The sequence below is a fragment of the Prionailurus bengalensis genome, chromosome A1 (genome assembly GCF_016509475.1).
Source record: "Prionailurus bengalensis isolate Pbe53 chromosome A1, Fcat_Pben_1.1_paternal_pri, whole genome shotgun sequence".
Classification (NCBI taxonomy): domain Eukaryota; kingdom Metazoa; phylum Chordata; class Mammalia; order Carnivora; family Felidae; genus Prionailurus; species Prionailurus bengalensis.
This window is the reverse complement of record NC_057343.1, coordinates 125,100,107-125,115,650: the sequence shown is the minus strand read 5'-3', so window position 1 is coordinate 125,115,650 and position 15,544 is coordinate 125,100,107. Positions and strand designations below refer to the sequence as shown.

Here is a 15,544-nt window from a genome sequence, read left to right as displayed (position 1 = left end):
GTGGAATATCAGCAAGTAAGAAATGGGGAATGGGAGACAGAAGAGAGAGTCTAGGAATCCATCTATACCCGACAGGGTAAAGGTCCTCCAGAATACTCAGGAACCCATATGTCAAGGTCTGCAGCTTTCCGCTGAAGTTGAGGTTGTGATCCTTAACCACTTCAAATCAAACAAAACAGATTTATAGCCACACCAAAGAAAAAAGAGAAAGAAAACTGGAGAGAGTTTGTTGGTCTGTTATACCAGGCTGTTATATAATGACATAGTTGCTCTTATATTTCAGGGTTGGCTAGAAGGTTGTGTGAGTCTGCTCAGGAATGGTGCCAAGCACAATATCCCGGATAAAAATGGCCGTCTGCCACTGCATGCTGCCACTGCTGAGCCCGATGTGAGGTAAGTAGCCAGGTTCACACAATCCTCACATTTGGAGAGACTTAACTTGGATTAGAAGGTCACCTAATTAACCCTCTGAGGTGAATAAAGAAAAAGCCCATCCATTTTTTTTTACATTGCAGCAGATAGGACCTCATCTCAGTGAATCAAAATATCCTGGAAGAATCTTAAACTCTAATCTCATTCCTCTCCTGTTTAATAAATTAAAAAGAGAAACCCTTTCTCCTACACTCTGATTTAAGAAATGCTATTTTTCATCATCTGAATTCACATATTCATCCATTCAATTAGTCATTTATTGATTCAGTCACTGTCGAGTGCTTATCATGGACCAAGTGCTCCTCTAGGCCCCAGTGGTTGCCAGTAAGCACAACAGCGTCTCTGACCTCACAGAGGTTACATTCTACTGAAGGAGCTAAGCAGCACTCTAGTAAACAAATAAATAGAGAAATTTTAAAATAAATAGGATAATTTCAAATAGTGGGGAGGGGAGTGGAAGAGCACTGACTGGGCAGAAAGATTAATGTCTCAAGTCAGAGTCACGCCAACATTTATGGGTTGGAAGGAGGCAAGGGACTCAGTAAAGGAGAGAGACAGGGGAACCAGTGGGTTAGAAGGAAAACCAGGCCTGTGAGCTTCTGGGAGCTGTGTGAAGAAATATACACAAATAAGTTGGATGATCAAGAAGGTCACATTTTTGTAAGACAATTGAGCAACAAAGGAAAAAGTTTTGTCCAGACCAAGTGTAGCTTCCCCAATCCTCTGTGTCTAAAAGTCCTTGGTGTCCAATCTTTTGAAAGCCTCTTGGAGCAGCCAATAATAGCATTTCCCAGTGTGGTATCAGCAACATTCTGGGCACTTCCTTAACCTCTGTAGCACAGAACATGCCTCTGACAGGAATTTAGCATTCCCCAGAGCTAGGCACAGGCCAGCACCACAGGGGGTGCCTCATCATCTGGGAGCCTCATCCTCTAGACCCTGAATTCAGAACTAACATGAGGGGCTCTGTGGGGGTTCATGAGACCAAGGCCTCTTCCAGGTTGAGAGGTAACAGGATTTCTTCATTTCATTCTGTTTTACACCAAAAGGGTTTGGGAAATTCCAGAACTATTCCCAACCGAGCATTGCCTCTTATTATCATTGGATTATATCCAGGAATAATAGAAAACTAGGATTTACTCAAAGCCCAACAAAACAAGGAAGTTTAGAGAAGAAACAGCAAGCTCAGAGCTAACAATCAATAGACATTATAAAGAGATGACTCCCTTTTGATGAATTGGGATAAAGAAAGAATGACTTTTCTAGACAACCCACAAAAATATTTAGTCACAAAATCATACTGTTATCACAAGAATAATGTTCCAAATATATGTTTAAAATGTACCTTTAAGACTATTCTACCTTGATTTACTCTACTTGGTTTACCAGCCTCATTGAGTGGTCATTTCAAAATCTGCCTGATTCTAGAAGGTAAATACCGGCTTTTGTTATGGTGATTATAACTTTTGTAACAAATAAAACCCAAAGCTTCAGTTTTTTAACACAATAAAAGCTTTGTCCCAGTTAGGTGTTCCTGGATTGGAGGGTGGCTCCCCTCCATATGGTAACTCAGAGACCTAAGTTTCTTCCATCTTGTGGCTTCTCTTTGTTCAGTCTGGGGATGGGGAGAGGGTAGTATGAAGAAGTCTCCCCACCTTATTTCTTTAAAATCTCAGCTTTTGATTCAATTCACTTCTGCTCACATTCTTTTAATAAGGACTAGTCATTTACCACACTGGTCATGTACCACCCTGTGTTTGAGGAGTACTTGGGAATATAGAATCCACCTCCCAACCATGACTCCAACCTAAGAAAAGGGTTCGTGAATTTTGCTGAAAAGCTGTCTCTGTCATCAGGCCATTGCACCTGAGGGGTGAACTAAGACTTCTCAGTCAAAAGCATGCTTGATGTTAATTTGGCCAATTGATCAGGCTCATCATTTCAAATCACTACAGTAATAAATTAAAAACCAATCCAACTGTATTTCCTCTTTTGTGGACATAGTAGTCTATTTCATATTATGCCCAGCAGTGTCCCTAGACTCTGTAGGATCTACATTACATCACTATAACTGAGATAACACAGAGTTGTGGTTTCCCCTTTTCTTGAAATTATACCTAGTGACCCAGCCACCACCTTTAGAAAAGCTAAAGCCAGAAAAATAAACATCCTTCTGTGTGCTGATGATATGGTTTTATTGTCCTAAATGGACATTTAGCTGATTCTGGAAGATAAAATTCTCCTTTATTTATGATAATACTAGTTGTGGCAACTATGAAAACCCAAAGATTAAGATTAACTATTCCAAAACCAAAATCATCATTTCTGGTAAATGTTCTCCAAAAATGAATCGTGTGAAACCTTAACAACCCATATAGCAAAGCAACTGGCTTTGTTACCTAGAGAACATTTAGAAACTAGCTTGCCTTAAAAAACTCCCTATGGCATTACATTGCTTAAAATTAGATATTTTATCATTGGTTTATGAGAAATTTTATGACCATGGCAGTGTTTGATAGCATCTGCATTCAGTGTTTCAAGCAGAAAGTAGCCAAGCGATGTCCTATGGCACAAAAGTTGGCCTTCTATCATCCATTTGTTTATGTATCAGCATGAAGTCATAATTGCTTTCTGAAAAAAATAAATATATATATATATAGTCTGGCTTGTGGGTACTTCCTAATCCTACAACCATAATGCAGGAGCGACCTTCCATTAGGCCATGCAAACCTGTTCGCTTAATTTTCCTAAGTGGACACAACTGTAAGCCCATTTGGCTAACCACTGAAGCCTATAGGTCTGCATTTACAATGATGAGGAAAAGAAAGACAAATAGCACTGATTATTTACCGTGTTCTGAGCAAAGTTCTGAGTGCTTTCCATGTACTATCTCATCTAATCTTGACCACACCTTTATGTGATAGTAATATTTCTCTCCCCATTTTATGGATAAGAAAGCTGAGGCACTAAGAAGATAATTAATTGCCTAGTGCATGTGTGAGGCTAAGTAACCTGCCCGTGTGCCTACTCTGTTCCTAGGATCCACTACTGTGGACCCTGTAGGATGTACTTTAATGGCCACAGTCTGTCATTAAGCCCTACCCTAAGAAGCTTTACAAAACTCCTTATTGTTTCATTGTCAGGAAATACTTTGTTACAGCATCTAAAAAATGAGAAACCACACACAAATTCTACTAAAGGAAGAATTGCTGTGTTTCTCCTGATAAATTATTTATTTTTACTCTGTGGACCCTGTGACCTATGATTTCTCTCTGTATGTTTAAAAAACCCAAACCCCAGTTTGTGTCCCACCTCTGGCACACGTGTAGGACCATAACTGCATCTTATTTACCCTGCCCTTATTTTCTCTTGGACCAGTTTCTTCACTTGTAATCTTGTTTTACTATATGTATCTAAAAACCACCTAATATCCCTTTTGGATTGAGGTAAAGGATGGTTAGGACTGCCAGCTCTGGAGTCAGACTGACCAGGTTTGAATCTGGTCCATCTCTTAGTAACCACATTAACTTGGACAAAGTTAACTTGTCAAGACTCAGCTACCTTTCTTTCCTAGAAAGTAGGAATAATACAGTATTTATTTCATGGTAAATCGGCAGAAATAAATGAGAAAATATGTAAAAAAACACTGACCACTGTCCATTGTCAGTGTTCGGTAAGTATTGATGATGGTGATGATGGGGTTATAATCACAATAGGAGATAGACAGAAATAAAGAAATACCATAGATCAGTGCTAAAGAATGAATCCCTGCTGCTGCCACCCCACCAGCTCTCACTCCAGCCTTCTTCACCTTAGCACACACAGGTCCACAAAACATATGTTCACATACAGGTGTGTTGGGGAGGAAGAATTTTTTCCATCCTTCAAGATCCTTCTAACTGGACTAAGAATCAAACTGACATGAGACAGATTAACAGAAAAAAAAGTCAAATTTAGTAGCCTATGTACAGGGAATCCACACAGACATGGAAATTCCAAAGACAGGCAACTGACTAAGGGAATATAGAAGAGCTAAGGAGAGGTGTTGGGGTCTGAGGATACAAAGGGGAGAATTCCATTAGGAGGAAGTTAAGAGGAAATGTTTGGAAAACAAAGATTGCCCTATTAGGCAGGTAAGTTTGTTAAGTGAAAGGGAATCTCTATTAATAGCTCTCTTTCTGGTACAGGCAAGCAATTGAGGGGGAGCTAAAGAGTGTTCTCTGAATCTACTGGCTTTTGTTTTTTAATTTTTTTTTTTTAATGTTTATGTTTGAGAGAGACAGAGCATGAACAGGGGAGGGGCAGAGAGAGAGAGACAGGATCTGAAGCAGGCTCAGATGTGGGGCTCAAACCCACAAATATTGAGAAAATGACCTGAGCTGAAGTCAGATGCTTAACCAAATGAGCCACCCAGGCACCCCTGAATCAACTGGGTTTTGATTGCTTTTAACTCAAAGTAATGTCCGTGCCAAAGTGGCCCATCTTAGGGTGGCCTGCCCTTGGCCCCTATAAGAGCATTTCTAGACTTTAGAATCCAATGAGCATCAAATTCAACCATTCAGCTTCCCTGAAACTCCCTTCCTTACCTTTGTTAGTGTACATTCATCTCTATTTGTCCCCTAATCCTAAACATATATATGGGCCACATTATGTCCTTGTACTCAGGTATTCATACTCACTTTAAAATCTACTAATACTTAGATTTCCAAATCTAAGCATGCTCCTTCCACTCAGTGCTCAACTAGAGGTTATTTAGAATGAAGCCTCAAATTGTAGCTGCTTGTAAACAAGCCAAGGGGACACCTCAATTAGCCCTCCAGCAAGGTTCTGTGATGCAAACAACTCATGAACAAACCAGCCAGTTCCAATGTACAGCCTTAGCTAAGCTGCAGCTCAGTGGGGATTTAAGCTGATGCAAGAATAAGGGATTTATAATCATGAATACGATAGCAAGTTGGATGGACAAAAGCAAAGAAACACAGGTTTCATCTCACGAGTCCCTCTCCTGCTTTGAACCCTGAGCTCCTCAGCAGGTCCAAGTTTTCTCCCTTTCAGCTCCCTAGGGCTTTTCTTGCTTCTAGGACATTCAGAGGGCGCCAGTGTGAAAGAGGGGGCATGATCATTAAGAGGAAGCTCCAAAGAGAAAGGAGTTGTGTTTGTACAACGCTACACATGCAAGCATTGGAAGGCAAACAGAGATTTCCTCTGAAAGCAGCCACAGGGCTCTCTGGAGGTCTTTTTCATGGTCTCCATGGTTACTGGCAGATTCTTTTTTTTTTTCCCTGCCAGAGTGCCAGCAGCTCTGCCTCTTTTCATGACTTTTGATGACAGATAGAGGGAGGAAGGAAATTATTTCTTTGGGGTCCTGTTCTCGCATTACCAGGTGATGCATTCTAACCTGTGGGGGGATGATATACTTCAGGATACTCTCACATCAGCAGCTTCAGGAACAGGAGGGCAGACAGGTGGCTTAGGGACCCTTTTCCCCAACCATCACTGTGCTGGACTGATACAGGGCTGTGAGTCCAAGGGGTCAGCAAAATAAAGCCCACAGAAACAAGGTACCCCCCAGTATACATCTAGCTGATCTCTCCCTGATCTTTGAGATCAGGGGATCCCAAAATATAAAGAGCAAGAGCTTTTAAAAACTTTATTAAATTATACAGAATATTCATTGGCATGTAAATGTCATTCTAAGTGTTTCATATGCACTGAGTCATTTAAAATCACAACAGATCTTTAAGAAGAAGGTGTTAATATCATTTATATTTCACAGATAAGAAAATATGGGTACTGAGAGTTTTACAGCCTGTGTAGGGTTACTGGCTGGTTGGTAATGGAGCAGGGATTCTAATGGAGGCAATCTGGCCCCAGCACCTGTTGTCTTACCACTCATCATGCTGCCTATCTGAGAATGTTCCTGCTGGGCCTCTGTGCCTGGTATCCTGCTACCTGGGATAAGGTGGGCTTTGTGTGGCTTCTTAGAGAGCTGAGAACAGGACAGAGCTGGTGCTAATAAGAGACTGGGCTGGGGATCTTGGGAGGAATACTTCTAAGCTACCTTAGCACAGAACGAGGGCTCTGAGAAAACAAAACTAAGGGGTCTTCAAATCCTATGGTAATTAAGACAGATGTGAGACAAGCACCTGGCAGATTCCCCTGTACCGTGGAACAGCATGGAAGCCCCAGGCTTGAAACCAAACACATGCTCTCTAGTCCAGTCTGAATTACCACCAAGGCAATGTATGATGGCCCTGAAAGCAAGATCGTTTGCTCTCACAAAGGGAGAGAGAGAGAGAGAGAGAGAATACTTATCTATAAATTTGTTTCCATCTTTGGAGATTATTGAATCTGAGACACTTAGGAATCAAATGGAATCAAGCAATATAGGTTGGCATGTTTCAATCAGGGTCACAATAAGGAGGTCACAGAATATTAAAAGGTAACTGAACAAAGTTTAATGGAAGACTATTTAAAATTAACTAGCAAGAGATGGTGACATAATTCCCCACCTCCACTTTCCCCAAAAAAGCAAGAAAGTATTCCACCACTAGGCCAAAAGGATCAAGGAATGGAGCTGTTACTGGAACCTCTTCAGGGTTCTGGCTGTAGAAGAGGACCTACTAGGCAGGAGCTGTGGCCTTTGGTAAGGGGGAAAAGTCATTGACGGAAAGGGAAGTGGCTTCTCTCCTTTCTCCTGCCAGTTCTCCTGGCCAAACCCAGAAAGCAGTCAGAGGGCAAAGGAAGTTGGATGATAAAGTTATTGCAGGTCAACCTCAGAGCAGGACATTGCAGGGCAGCAAATGGATTTGAGGGGCAAATAGAAAAATATCCAGAGACAGGATTCATCCCATGACCTTTGGAATACCCCCACCACCAGGATGTGACAGGAGGTCATGCTCTCCCCTCCCTCATTCCCATCAAGTCAAAGCCTGACTTCCTTCAGTGTGATCACTGCTCTGGAGCAGTCCCAGAAGATCCTGTCTGGCTATGTATGATCTCAGTCTCCTTAGCGTTGGCCGAGGATAACCAGATTGGACCACAGCTGACCTCTTGCCTTTCTTTCCCACTCTCTCCCCACAACTCAGACCAAATGAACCCTAGAGACTAAGCAATGGCCAGTAAAGAGAAAAGTCACCAGTTGCCCTCCAGCCTTCTAAAGCAATTACAAGGGGAAAATCCAGTAGTGAAATATAGTTACAAAGATAAAAAGTGTTATCCAAAAATGCAATTATTATAGCCTCTTCCCACTAGGTGGAGAAATTTTAGAATTCAGAAAGCTTGCATTCAGTGCCACTGTTCTTTTAAAGTCTGTGTACTAGGAGCTTTATACCTACTATGTTATTCAGTCTTTACACCACCACTGTTATTATCCCGATGATAAACGTGAGGATACAGAAGCTCAGAGAGGTCATGCAGCAGGGAGGGCAGAATTAAATCACAGCATTATCCTGGCTCCCCAAAAGAGGTAAGACTAGATTTAAACCTTAGGCTTCCTGGCTATTTCATCTCCACAGCAAATAACCAGAAATGCATCCCTATTTAAGCTCTCTCTGTGTTACATTTACCACTAATGCAACATGATCAGTCCCACTTTCTTTTATTGGATTGTAGGTAGCAATTTAAGACTCAAGACTAAATGTCATCTAAAATAAAAGACAATGAAAATCTGACTGGGGAAAAGGCTAAACCATTTGATTTTTTTCAAGTAATTCTTCCAAAAATAGTTTCTGAATTTCCTTCAGAAATTGTCTGAATTATCTGAATGGTCTCCCCATAGACAATCCTTTATCATCTTCATGACTGTATTAGTTTGCTAGGGCTGCTGTAACAAAATACCCACGTAATGGATGGCTTAAGCAACAGAAATTTATTTTTTCGAATTTCTGAAGGGTAGAAGTTCACAAGCAAGGTAGCAGCAGGTGGTTTCTTCTGAGGCTTCTGTCCTTGGTTGGCAGATGGCCAGCCACTTGCTGCCTTTTTACATGGTCTCTCCTCTGCAATCCATGCTGCTGGTGGGCCCTAATCTCTTCTTCTGAGAACATCAGTCAGATTGGATTAGGGCCTGGCCTAATGGCTTCATTTTAACTTAATTACCTCTTTAAAGGCTCAATCTCCAAATATAGTCACGTTCTGAGGAACTGGAGGTTAGAACCGAATGAATTTGCGGGCAGGAGGAACACAGTCAGTTCACAGCAATGAATATCAATTGGTTAATTTATTCAGTACCTGTCTCAGTGGTTTTCATACCTGTTTGCCAGAATTTCCCGAGCAACCCTTTTAAACTGTGAAAGCTGAGATTCTCTCCAGACCTACGAAGTCAGAAATACTGAATACAGAATCCAGGTATTTGTGGTTTTAAAAAATTTCCCCTGGGGATTCTGAGATTTGAGCCAGGGTTTAAAACTTCTAGCGTTAAGTGTTCTAGAAATAACACTTGCTGTGTTCCAGTCATGCTATAAGTGCTGTATGCATTAACTCATTTAACCTCACACTGAGCTGTAAGGTAGGCACTTTTTTTACCCCCATTTTATAGATGAGGAAGCTTAGGCACAGAGAGGTTGTTACTTGCCTTCAGTCATAAAGCTGGCAAGTAGCTGGGCTGGGATGTGAACCCAGGTGGTCTGGCTCCAGATTCTGGGTCCCTACCAACTACAATCAACTGCTTCTCTCCCACAATGTAGACCTCAGTCAACCAAGTGTGGGACCCAAGTGAGATAAAAACTTGAGCTTGAGAATCACTGATAGTTTTTTCACACTGATTACTGTCATTTCATGCCTAGACATTTGCATGTTTTCGAAAAAATAAGCAAAGTCGTAAATGCTGTCTCCTAGCATAATCTATATACACTTACAAGGTGTAACACATGTACCAAGTGGTGAAGCAATTTGAAACCACTGCATATGTTCATGTAAAAGAATGAAGAATAAGTGCTAGAGGAATTTAGTTCTTTTTTTTTTTTTTAACATTTACTCATTTTTGAGAGAGAGAGACTGAGTGTGAGTGGGGGAGTGGCAGAGAGAGAGGGAAACACAGAATCTGAAGCAGGCTCCAGGCTCCGAGCTGTCAGCTGTCAGCACAGGGCCCGACGCGGGGCTCAAACCCACAAACTGTGAGATCATGACCTGAGCCGAAGGCAGACTGAGCCACCCAGGCACCCCTAGAGGAATTTAGTTCTTAAAGTGCACACATAAGAACACAGGTCTGGTGAAGAAGATGAGCCTACAGATTCACTTTCTCCATTCCCTTTGTCCCTGTCCCCATCTCCAGAGCACCAAGATGGAGAGGAGGTGGGACGAGAAGAGACAGAGGAATCCCCTCAGGTGCCTTATTACCAATCACACTGTCTTCTTTTCTATGGATCTTTCCCCCTCGATAAACAGAAAGGGCTCATCTTCACTTGGAGGCCTTCGGTGGACTGTACTTATAATGTTATGTTCTCATACACATTCTGTTCTTTTGAGCCTCTTCTTCCATTTTTCTTCACAGGCTCCTAACAGTGTTGGTGCAACAGTCAAATCTCAGCGAGATTAATCACCAGGACAATGAGGTGAGCCTTCTTTAAACATCTCAAGGAACAGTTGGCCATTGTGCATTTTAGGACAGCAGGAAGGGCTTTTCTGAACCAGTGCTTCCTATCATAAAGGTCAAGGAGGGGATGGAGCACATTTTGGGGATCCTACCCTGAGGGGGTAGCCTGTGTCTTTACTATTAACCCTCAGGCAGAAATTTTTCCCCACCATGGGTATGGGTATCTTCTACTAGGGAAGAATTTCTTGCATTAAGTACTTAAGCTTTTATCATACCACTGAAATTTTGTAATTTCCCTCTGGACATTGAGAAATAAATATTGCTCTTTCCTGTCTTTTTGAGTCCCAGAAACTTCAATGGCAAGCTGTGGCTGCCAGTTTTCTCTCTTTGAGTGAAAGATGACAGATAGATGATAATTCCAGTTTCTGGAGGCCACATTATTAATGCCGGTGATCACAATTGCTGTTTCCTTTATGTTGCAGAGACAGTATAAGGCTTCCAAGAAGACAGTATAGCACTCTCAAGCAAAATTCCTGCTGGAGTGTTGTCGGATACCAGGCAGAGCTGCCCCAGAGTAGCTTAGGATCTTATTCTAACTGCTTAAATCTTTGAAAAAGCAGGACTGATTTTTCATTACCCAGCCTGTTTTCTTTAACAAGCTTCTTTAAACTGATTTAAATACCTGGTTTCCATTTTATTTTTCTTTAATATAATATGTGCTTGGTTTGGCTGTGCTTTACTAAGAATGTCTGATAACTTTAAGAAAGTCTGATAGCATTGAAAGTGCATATGCCTCCAAATACCAAATTACACTGTTTTCAAGGAAGCCAGGTGGCCAGCAACAACAGTGTGGGAGGAAGTGCCCTAACAGAGGCTGGGCCCCTTGTCTTTCTTGAACTTTCTGATTACAGGCTTCTTCCCTGCTGGGTTGGCATTAATGACCACACCAGAAAGCCCCTGCTTCACAGCCTAGTTCTGAGTTTGGACACCACCCTGACTCAGTGGTCACACGCCACTTTTACCCTCCGTGTCTTTAGGGGTTTAAAGCAAAATCCTAAGAGAGGATTTCATTGTTTTAAACTTCTGCTTTAAAAATGAGAACCAGAGATGAGAAAGCACACTTTGATCACTCTGCCTATGGTATGAAAGCAGGGAACTTGAGTGGTGCAGTTTATGTCGGCTGATCTAGAGCTTGGGAAAGTTGATGACCACTTCCCCCACCTCCAGCTCTTACCCTCACTCACCAAAACTAGGGCGTCTTATAAAGGAGGGAAAATCAGTCATTCATACCCTAAAGTTTAACTCCTCTTCATACCCTAAAGTTTAACTCCTCTTATAGACCTCCCCCTCTGTCCAGCCTTCAGCTGAAAGAACATCCTGAAAGAACAGCTGAAAGCAAAGTGTTATTTCTGTACTCTTCCCCACCCTGGGAGGCCTCTGCCTGGTGGGGACAGTTAAAGTAGACCCAGCTCCTTCTAACAGTGGTAATTGTTATACTTTCTGAATAATGTGTACTAAATATTAAAATGCCTCCAGTTCCTTCTCACACACAGTGACCTCTCAGAGGAGATTTCTCCCAATGTTACACCAGCTTTGTGACTCAGTGGCTTTTGTGTGCAGGGAAAAGGGACCTCATAAAGGACACTTACATCCAGTGTTGCAGCTTTCTCTTTGGACCATGTCACAGCATGTCTGAAACCTATGTAAGCCAACTGCTAATGCTTGCCTGTGTTTTGTTGCCAGTATGGTCAATCCATATAAATTTATAAGGGCTAGAAGCTCTTTAGCACTGGGAAGTAAGGACAGCTGTGAAATGGAAGGAACATTACCTTGGTAGATTTCCTGCATTTGGTTTCTCAGTGTTCTGAACAAGTAGTGTTCCCTCCTTTTTAAGAGTAGTAGCCTACTCTTCCTCTCCCTAAATCACTTTGCCAGTGAGCTCCAAGCATAATCAGTCTCCATTAGGTTTGAGGGGATAACAAAGTGTAAGTGCACACATAACATATATCTGCTAAATAACAGGAAGGAAAAAAGATGGAAGGCAAAAAAAAAAAAAATAATGAGGGAAAAGGTAAGTTAATGCTACTACTGAAGTATTATGGTTTTCTAATACAAGAGGAAAGAGCAAGGCATACCTCTACAGAATCCAAATGAAATTATATTCCAAGAATAACTATAGGATTAACAAGCTTATCACAATAAATTATTAAAGATTGAAGAATCAATTAGTAGAAATTTAACTTCATTAAGAGATGATTTAGATTATAAACTGAAACTAAAGAACTGAGAGAGGAAGAAAGAAAACCTCTCTCCTATAACTGTTCAAGTAAAACAAAATATGATAGTACTTTATATCAGGGAAGTGATTATCGCCTTAGCGGCTGTCCTGATCTGAGCTCAATGACTTAAAACAGTTTTTTATATTCTTAGTTTTTACTTGCATAAGTAATATATGAACACATTTGCTTTTGAAAAATTTAAATATTACAAGTAACAATAGGAAGTCCTTGATTACTTCCACCCTACCATCTTAGCCTCCAGGTAATCTTTCCCAATGTCTTCTGTATATTCACAAATGTGGACTGTAACATAAAAAGTATCACACTCTGTATATTGTTCTACAACTTTATTTTCTTTCTTTCTTTTTTTTAATGTTTATTTATTTTTGAGAGAGAGACAGAGTGTGAGTGGGGTAGGAGCAGAGGGAGAGGGAGACACAGAATCAGAAACAGGCTCCAGGCTCTGAGCTGTCAGCACAGAGCCTGATGCAGGGCTTGAACTGAAGAACCATGAGATCATGACCTGAGCTGAAGTCCTACCGACAGGGCCACCCAGGTGCCCCTACAACTTTATTTTCTTCATGTAACAATATCTTAGAGCTCTATCCATGTTGATACATATAGGTGTGTCTCTTTCCTTTTAATGGCTTCATGATGTTCCACACTAGGAAAATACTTCTTTTATTTTACTATTTCCCTATGAATGTATATTTAGGCTGTCTCCAATTTTTCGCCATAAGAAACACTCTTCCAGAGTATTCTTGTACAAGCCTCCTTGAGTATTTTACACAATCATTTCTCTGGGAGAATAATTGTTGGTCACTAGGGTGTACATTTTTATTTTTAATACACATGACTGGTGCTTCTCCAAGATGGCTGTGTCAACGTATCATTCCACCTGCAGTTTAATAGCGTGCTTGTCACGTTTTCTTGTTGTCTTAATTTTCATTTCTCTGATAACTAATGAGATTGAGTACTGTTTCATAGGTATAATGGTCATTTTTATAACTTCTTTTGTGACTTGCCTGTTTAGATCTTTTGTCCATTCATCTGTTGGGTTACTTTGTCATTTTTTATATGGATTCATAGTTTATTTTCTATTCTGAACAGTAATCCTTTGCTGTTGGACTGCAAATAGTTTTTCATAGTCTGTTGCTCATTTTAGAACTGTTTGTTCTAAACAGTTTTCTTTTCTAGTACAGAAATTTTAAAATATGACATAATCAAAGTGATCATTCTTGTTCATTACTGCTTTTGCTTTTGATGTCTTTTTAAAGAAGGCCCTCCCTAACCCCACAAGACATAACTACATTATGCTAACTTTGCGTTTAATTGTTCTGTGCTAATGATCTATTTGTTTTTCATGTTTCATTAACCACAGAGCTTAATTGTAAAGTGACTTATTTAGAAGCTATCCACACTGCAGAGTTTCACACTGTAGGAAAGGTGAAATGGGCCAGATTGTCCTTTGTGCCTTTGTCTTTTTGTACCTCAGAGGAATCTTTGCATAGAGGGAGGCTGTCTAATGTAGTTACCGGGAGCTAACAAGTTGCTAAACTCCTGGAATCTAACCTCTCTTGCTCTCATTTTAGCTTTGACAAGAGCACCCCATTAAAAGGGGCTGTGAACTAATGGCATCTGGGTGAGAACCGACATGCATTTATCCAGAGAAGGACTGTTTTGCATTGTATTTAGGATACAATGTTGTTGATCCTACATTGCATGCAAATTTGGGTCTAAGTAGATTTTTGTGAGGGGTCTGACAATCCAAACTTCCATTATAACCATACTCTGAAAAAATAAATCCAAGTTGCAAAAACAGATGTGAACCTTTGGATATAATTCTTAGTCCTAAATTCACTTACAGCTTTCCTAAGGCATAATCATAAGCAGAAACTGTGCATTATAATGGCAAAATAAAACAAAAACAAAAACAAAAACAAAACAGTGCCTGACTCTAGAAATCACTTTACTTTACAGTTAGCAAAAGGTAAAATAATAAATTTTTTAAATGCTCTAGAATTTTTATTCTGAAAATGACCTGCTTATAAAAATAAGAGTAGAGTCACTGCTATTTACAAACCCTCACTTGCCCCTTCCCCATAAGAGTCTAAAGGCAGGCCATGTCTTTTTTATTTTTGGATCCCTAGATCTAGCTCAGTAACTTATACATAGTAGAGCCCCACCCCAAATATATATTTATGTATAGATGTATGTATATATTAGAGAATTATTCACTTTAAGGGAAAGTCATATTTTATTTTATTGGCCCTTTCTCTTTGTTTTGTTGACCCAACTTGGTTACCAATTTTATTTACCACACTTAACTCTCCAGGTGACTTTTAATTATTTCCAAAATCTACTCTCAGAAAAATAAGATTTTATTTCATTTAGGATCTTCAAAAAATGTACTCTAGACTCTAGGCCAGGAGTCCTTGTTCATGTGTGCCGGTGTGCTGGTGAAGCCTATGGATCCCTCCTCAGAAAAATGTTTGAAATTATATAAAATAAAATATAGAGGATTACAAAAGAGACCAATTATATTGAAAAAGTTGCCAAAATATTATAAAGATTAAATTTGTAACGGTAATATGTAAGCTTGCTTGTTAATGCATTTATTAAGATTTAGTGGTAGGACCAATAACTACTGTACTAGGGATACATACAAAACATATTTTGAGATATCTGCACTACTAATGCAATACAAAAGTATCTGTGATTTGTATTTTTGGCCAAGCCACAGGTATTGTGTTAACAGTACTGTGGCTTGTTGCCTATATTCATATTTAAATAAGATGGTGAATTTCAATTTGAAGTTAATGCCAGTAAAGATGTAATTTATTTCTCTGATCTAAGCCTGATTCCTATCCATGGATAGAACCCCTGTTATGGTGGTAATTCCAAAAAAAAAAAAAACCTCCCAAAAACATTTTGATCAACAAGTGGAATAATTATAGGCCTCCCAAGGTGATCTGCTTAGAATGGGAAAATGATCATTTTATTCGCTCAAAAATATTTAAGTACCTACCTTGTGTCATATAGGCTTGATTCCTGCTCTAATAGGTCACAATTTAGTGCAGAATGTAGATGCTCTGTTTATTTGAAAAAATAAATATAACAACTTAGGTCTCTGTTCTCAAGGCTTTGTTTTGTTTTGCTTTTGAAAAATGTTTTTAGGGGCGCCTGGGTGGCGCAGTCGGTTAAGCGTCTGACTTCAGCCAGGTCACCATCTCACGGTCCGGGAGTTTGAGCCCCGCATCGGGCTCTGGGCTGATGGCTCAGAGCCTGGAGCCTGTTTCCG

At 40.2% G+C, this 15,544-nt stretch overlaps 1 protein-coding gene across 3 annotated transcripts in view; it reads left to right on the top strand.

Moving 5' to 3' along the window:
* The window catches only part of ANKRD55 (ankyrin repeat domain 55), a 177,506-nt gene that overhangs the window by 124,326 nt on the left and 37,636 nt on the right, over window positions 1–15,544 (top strand). For all 3 annotated transcript variants that reach the window (XM_043590645.1, XM_043590631.1, XM_043590638.1), the window contains exons 5-6: window positions 284–393; window positions 9,923–9,983. In XM_043590645.1, coding sequence (XP_043446580.1) covers window positions 284–393; window positions 9,923–9,983 — 171 coding nt within the window. The remainder of the gene's footprint in view (window positions 1–283; window positions 394–9,922; window positions 9,984–15,544) is intronic.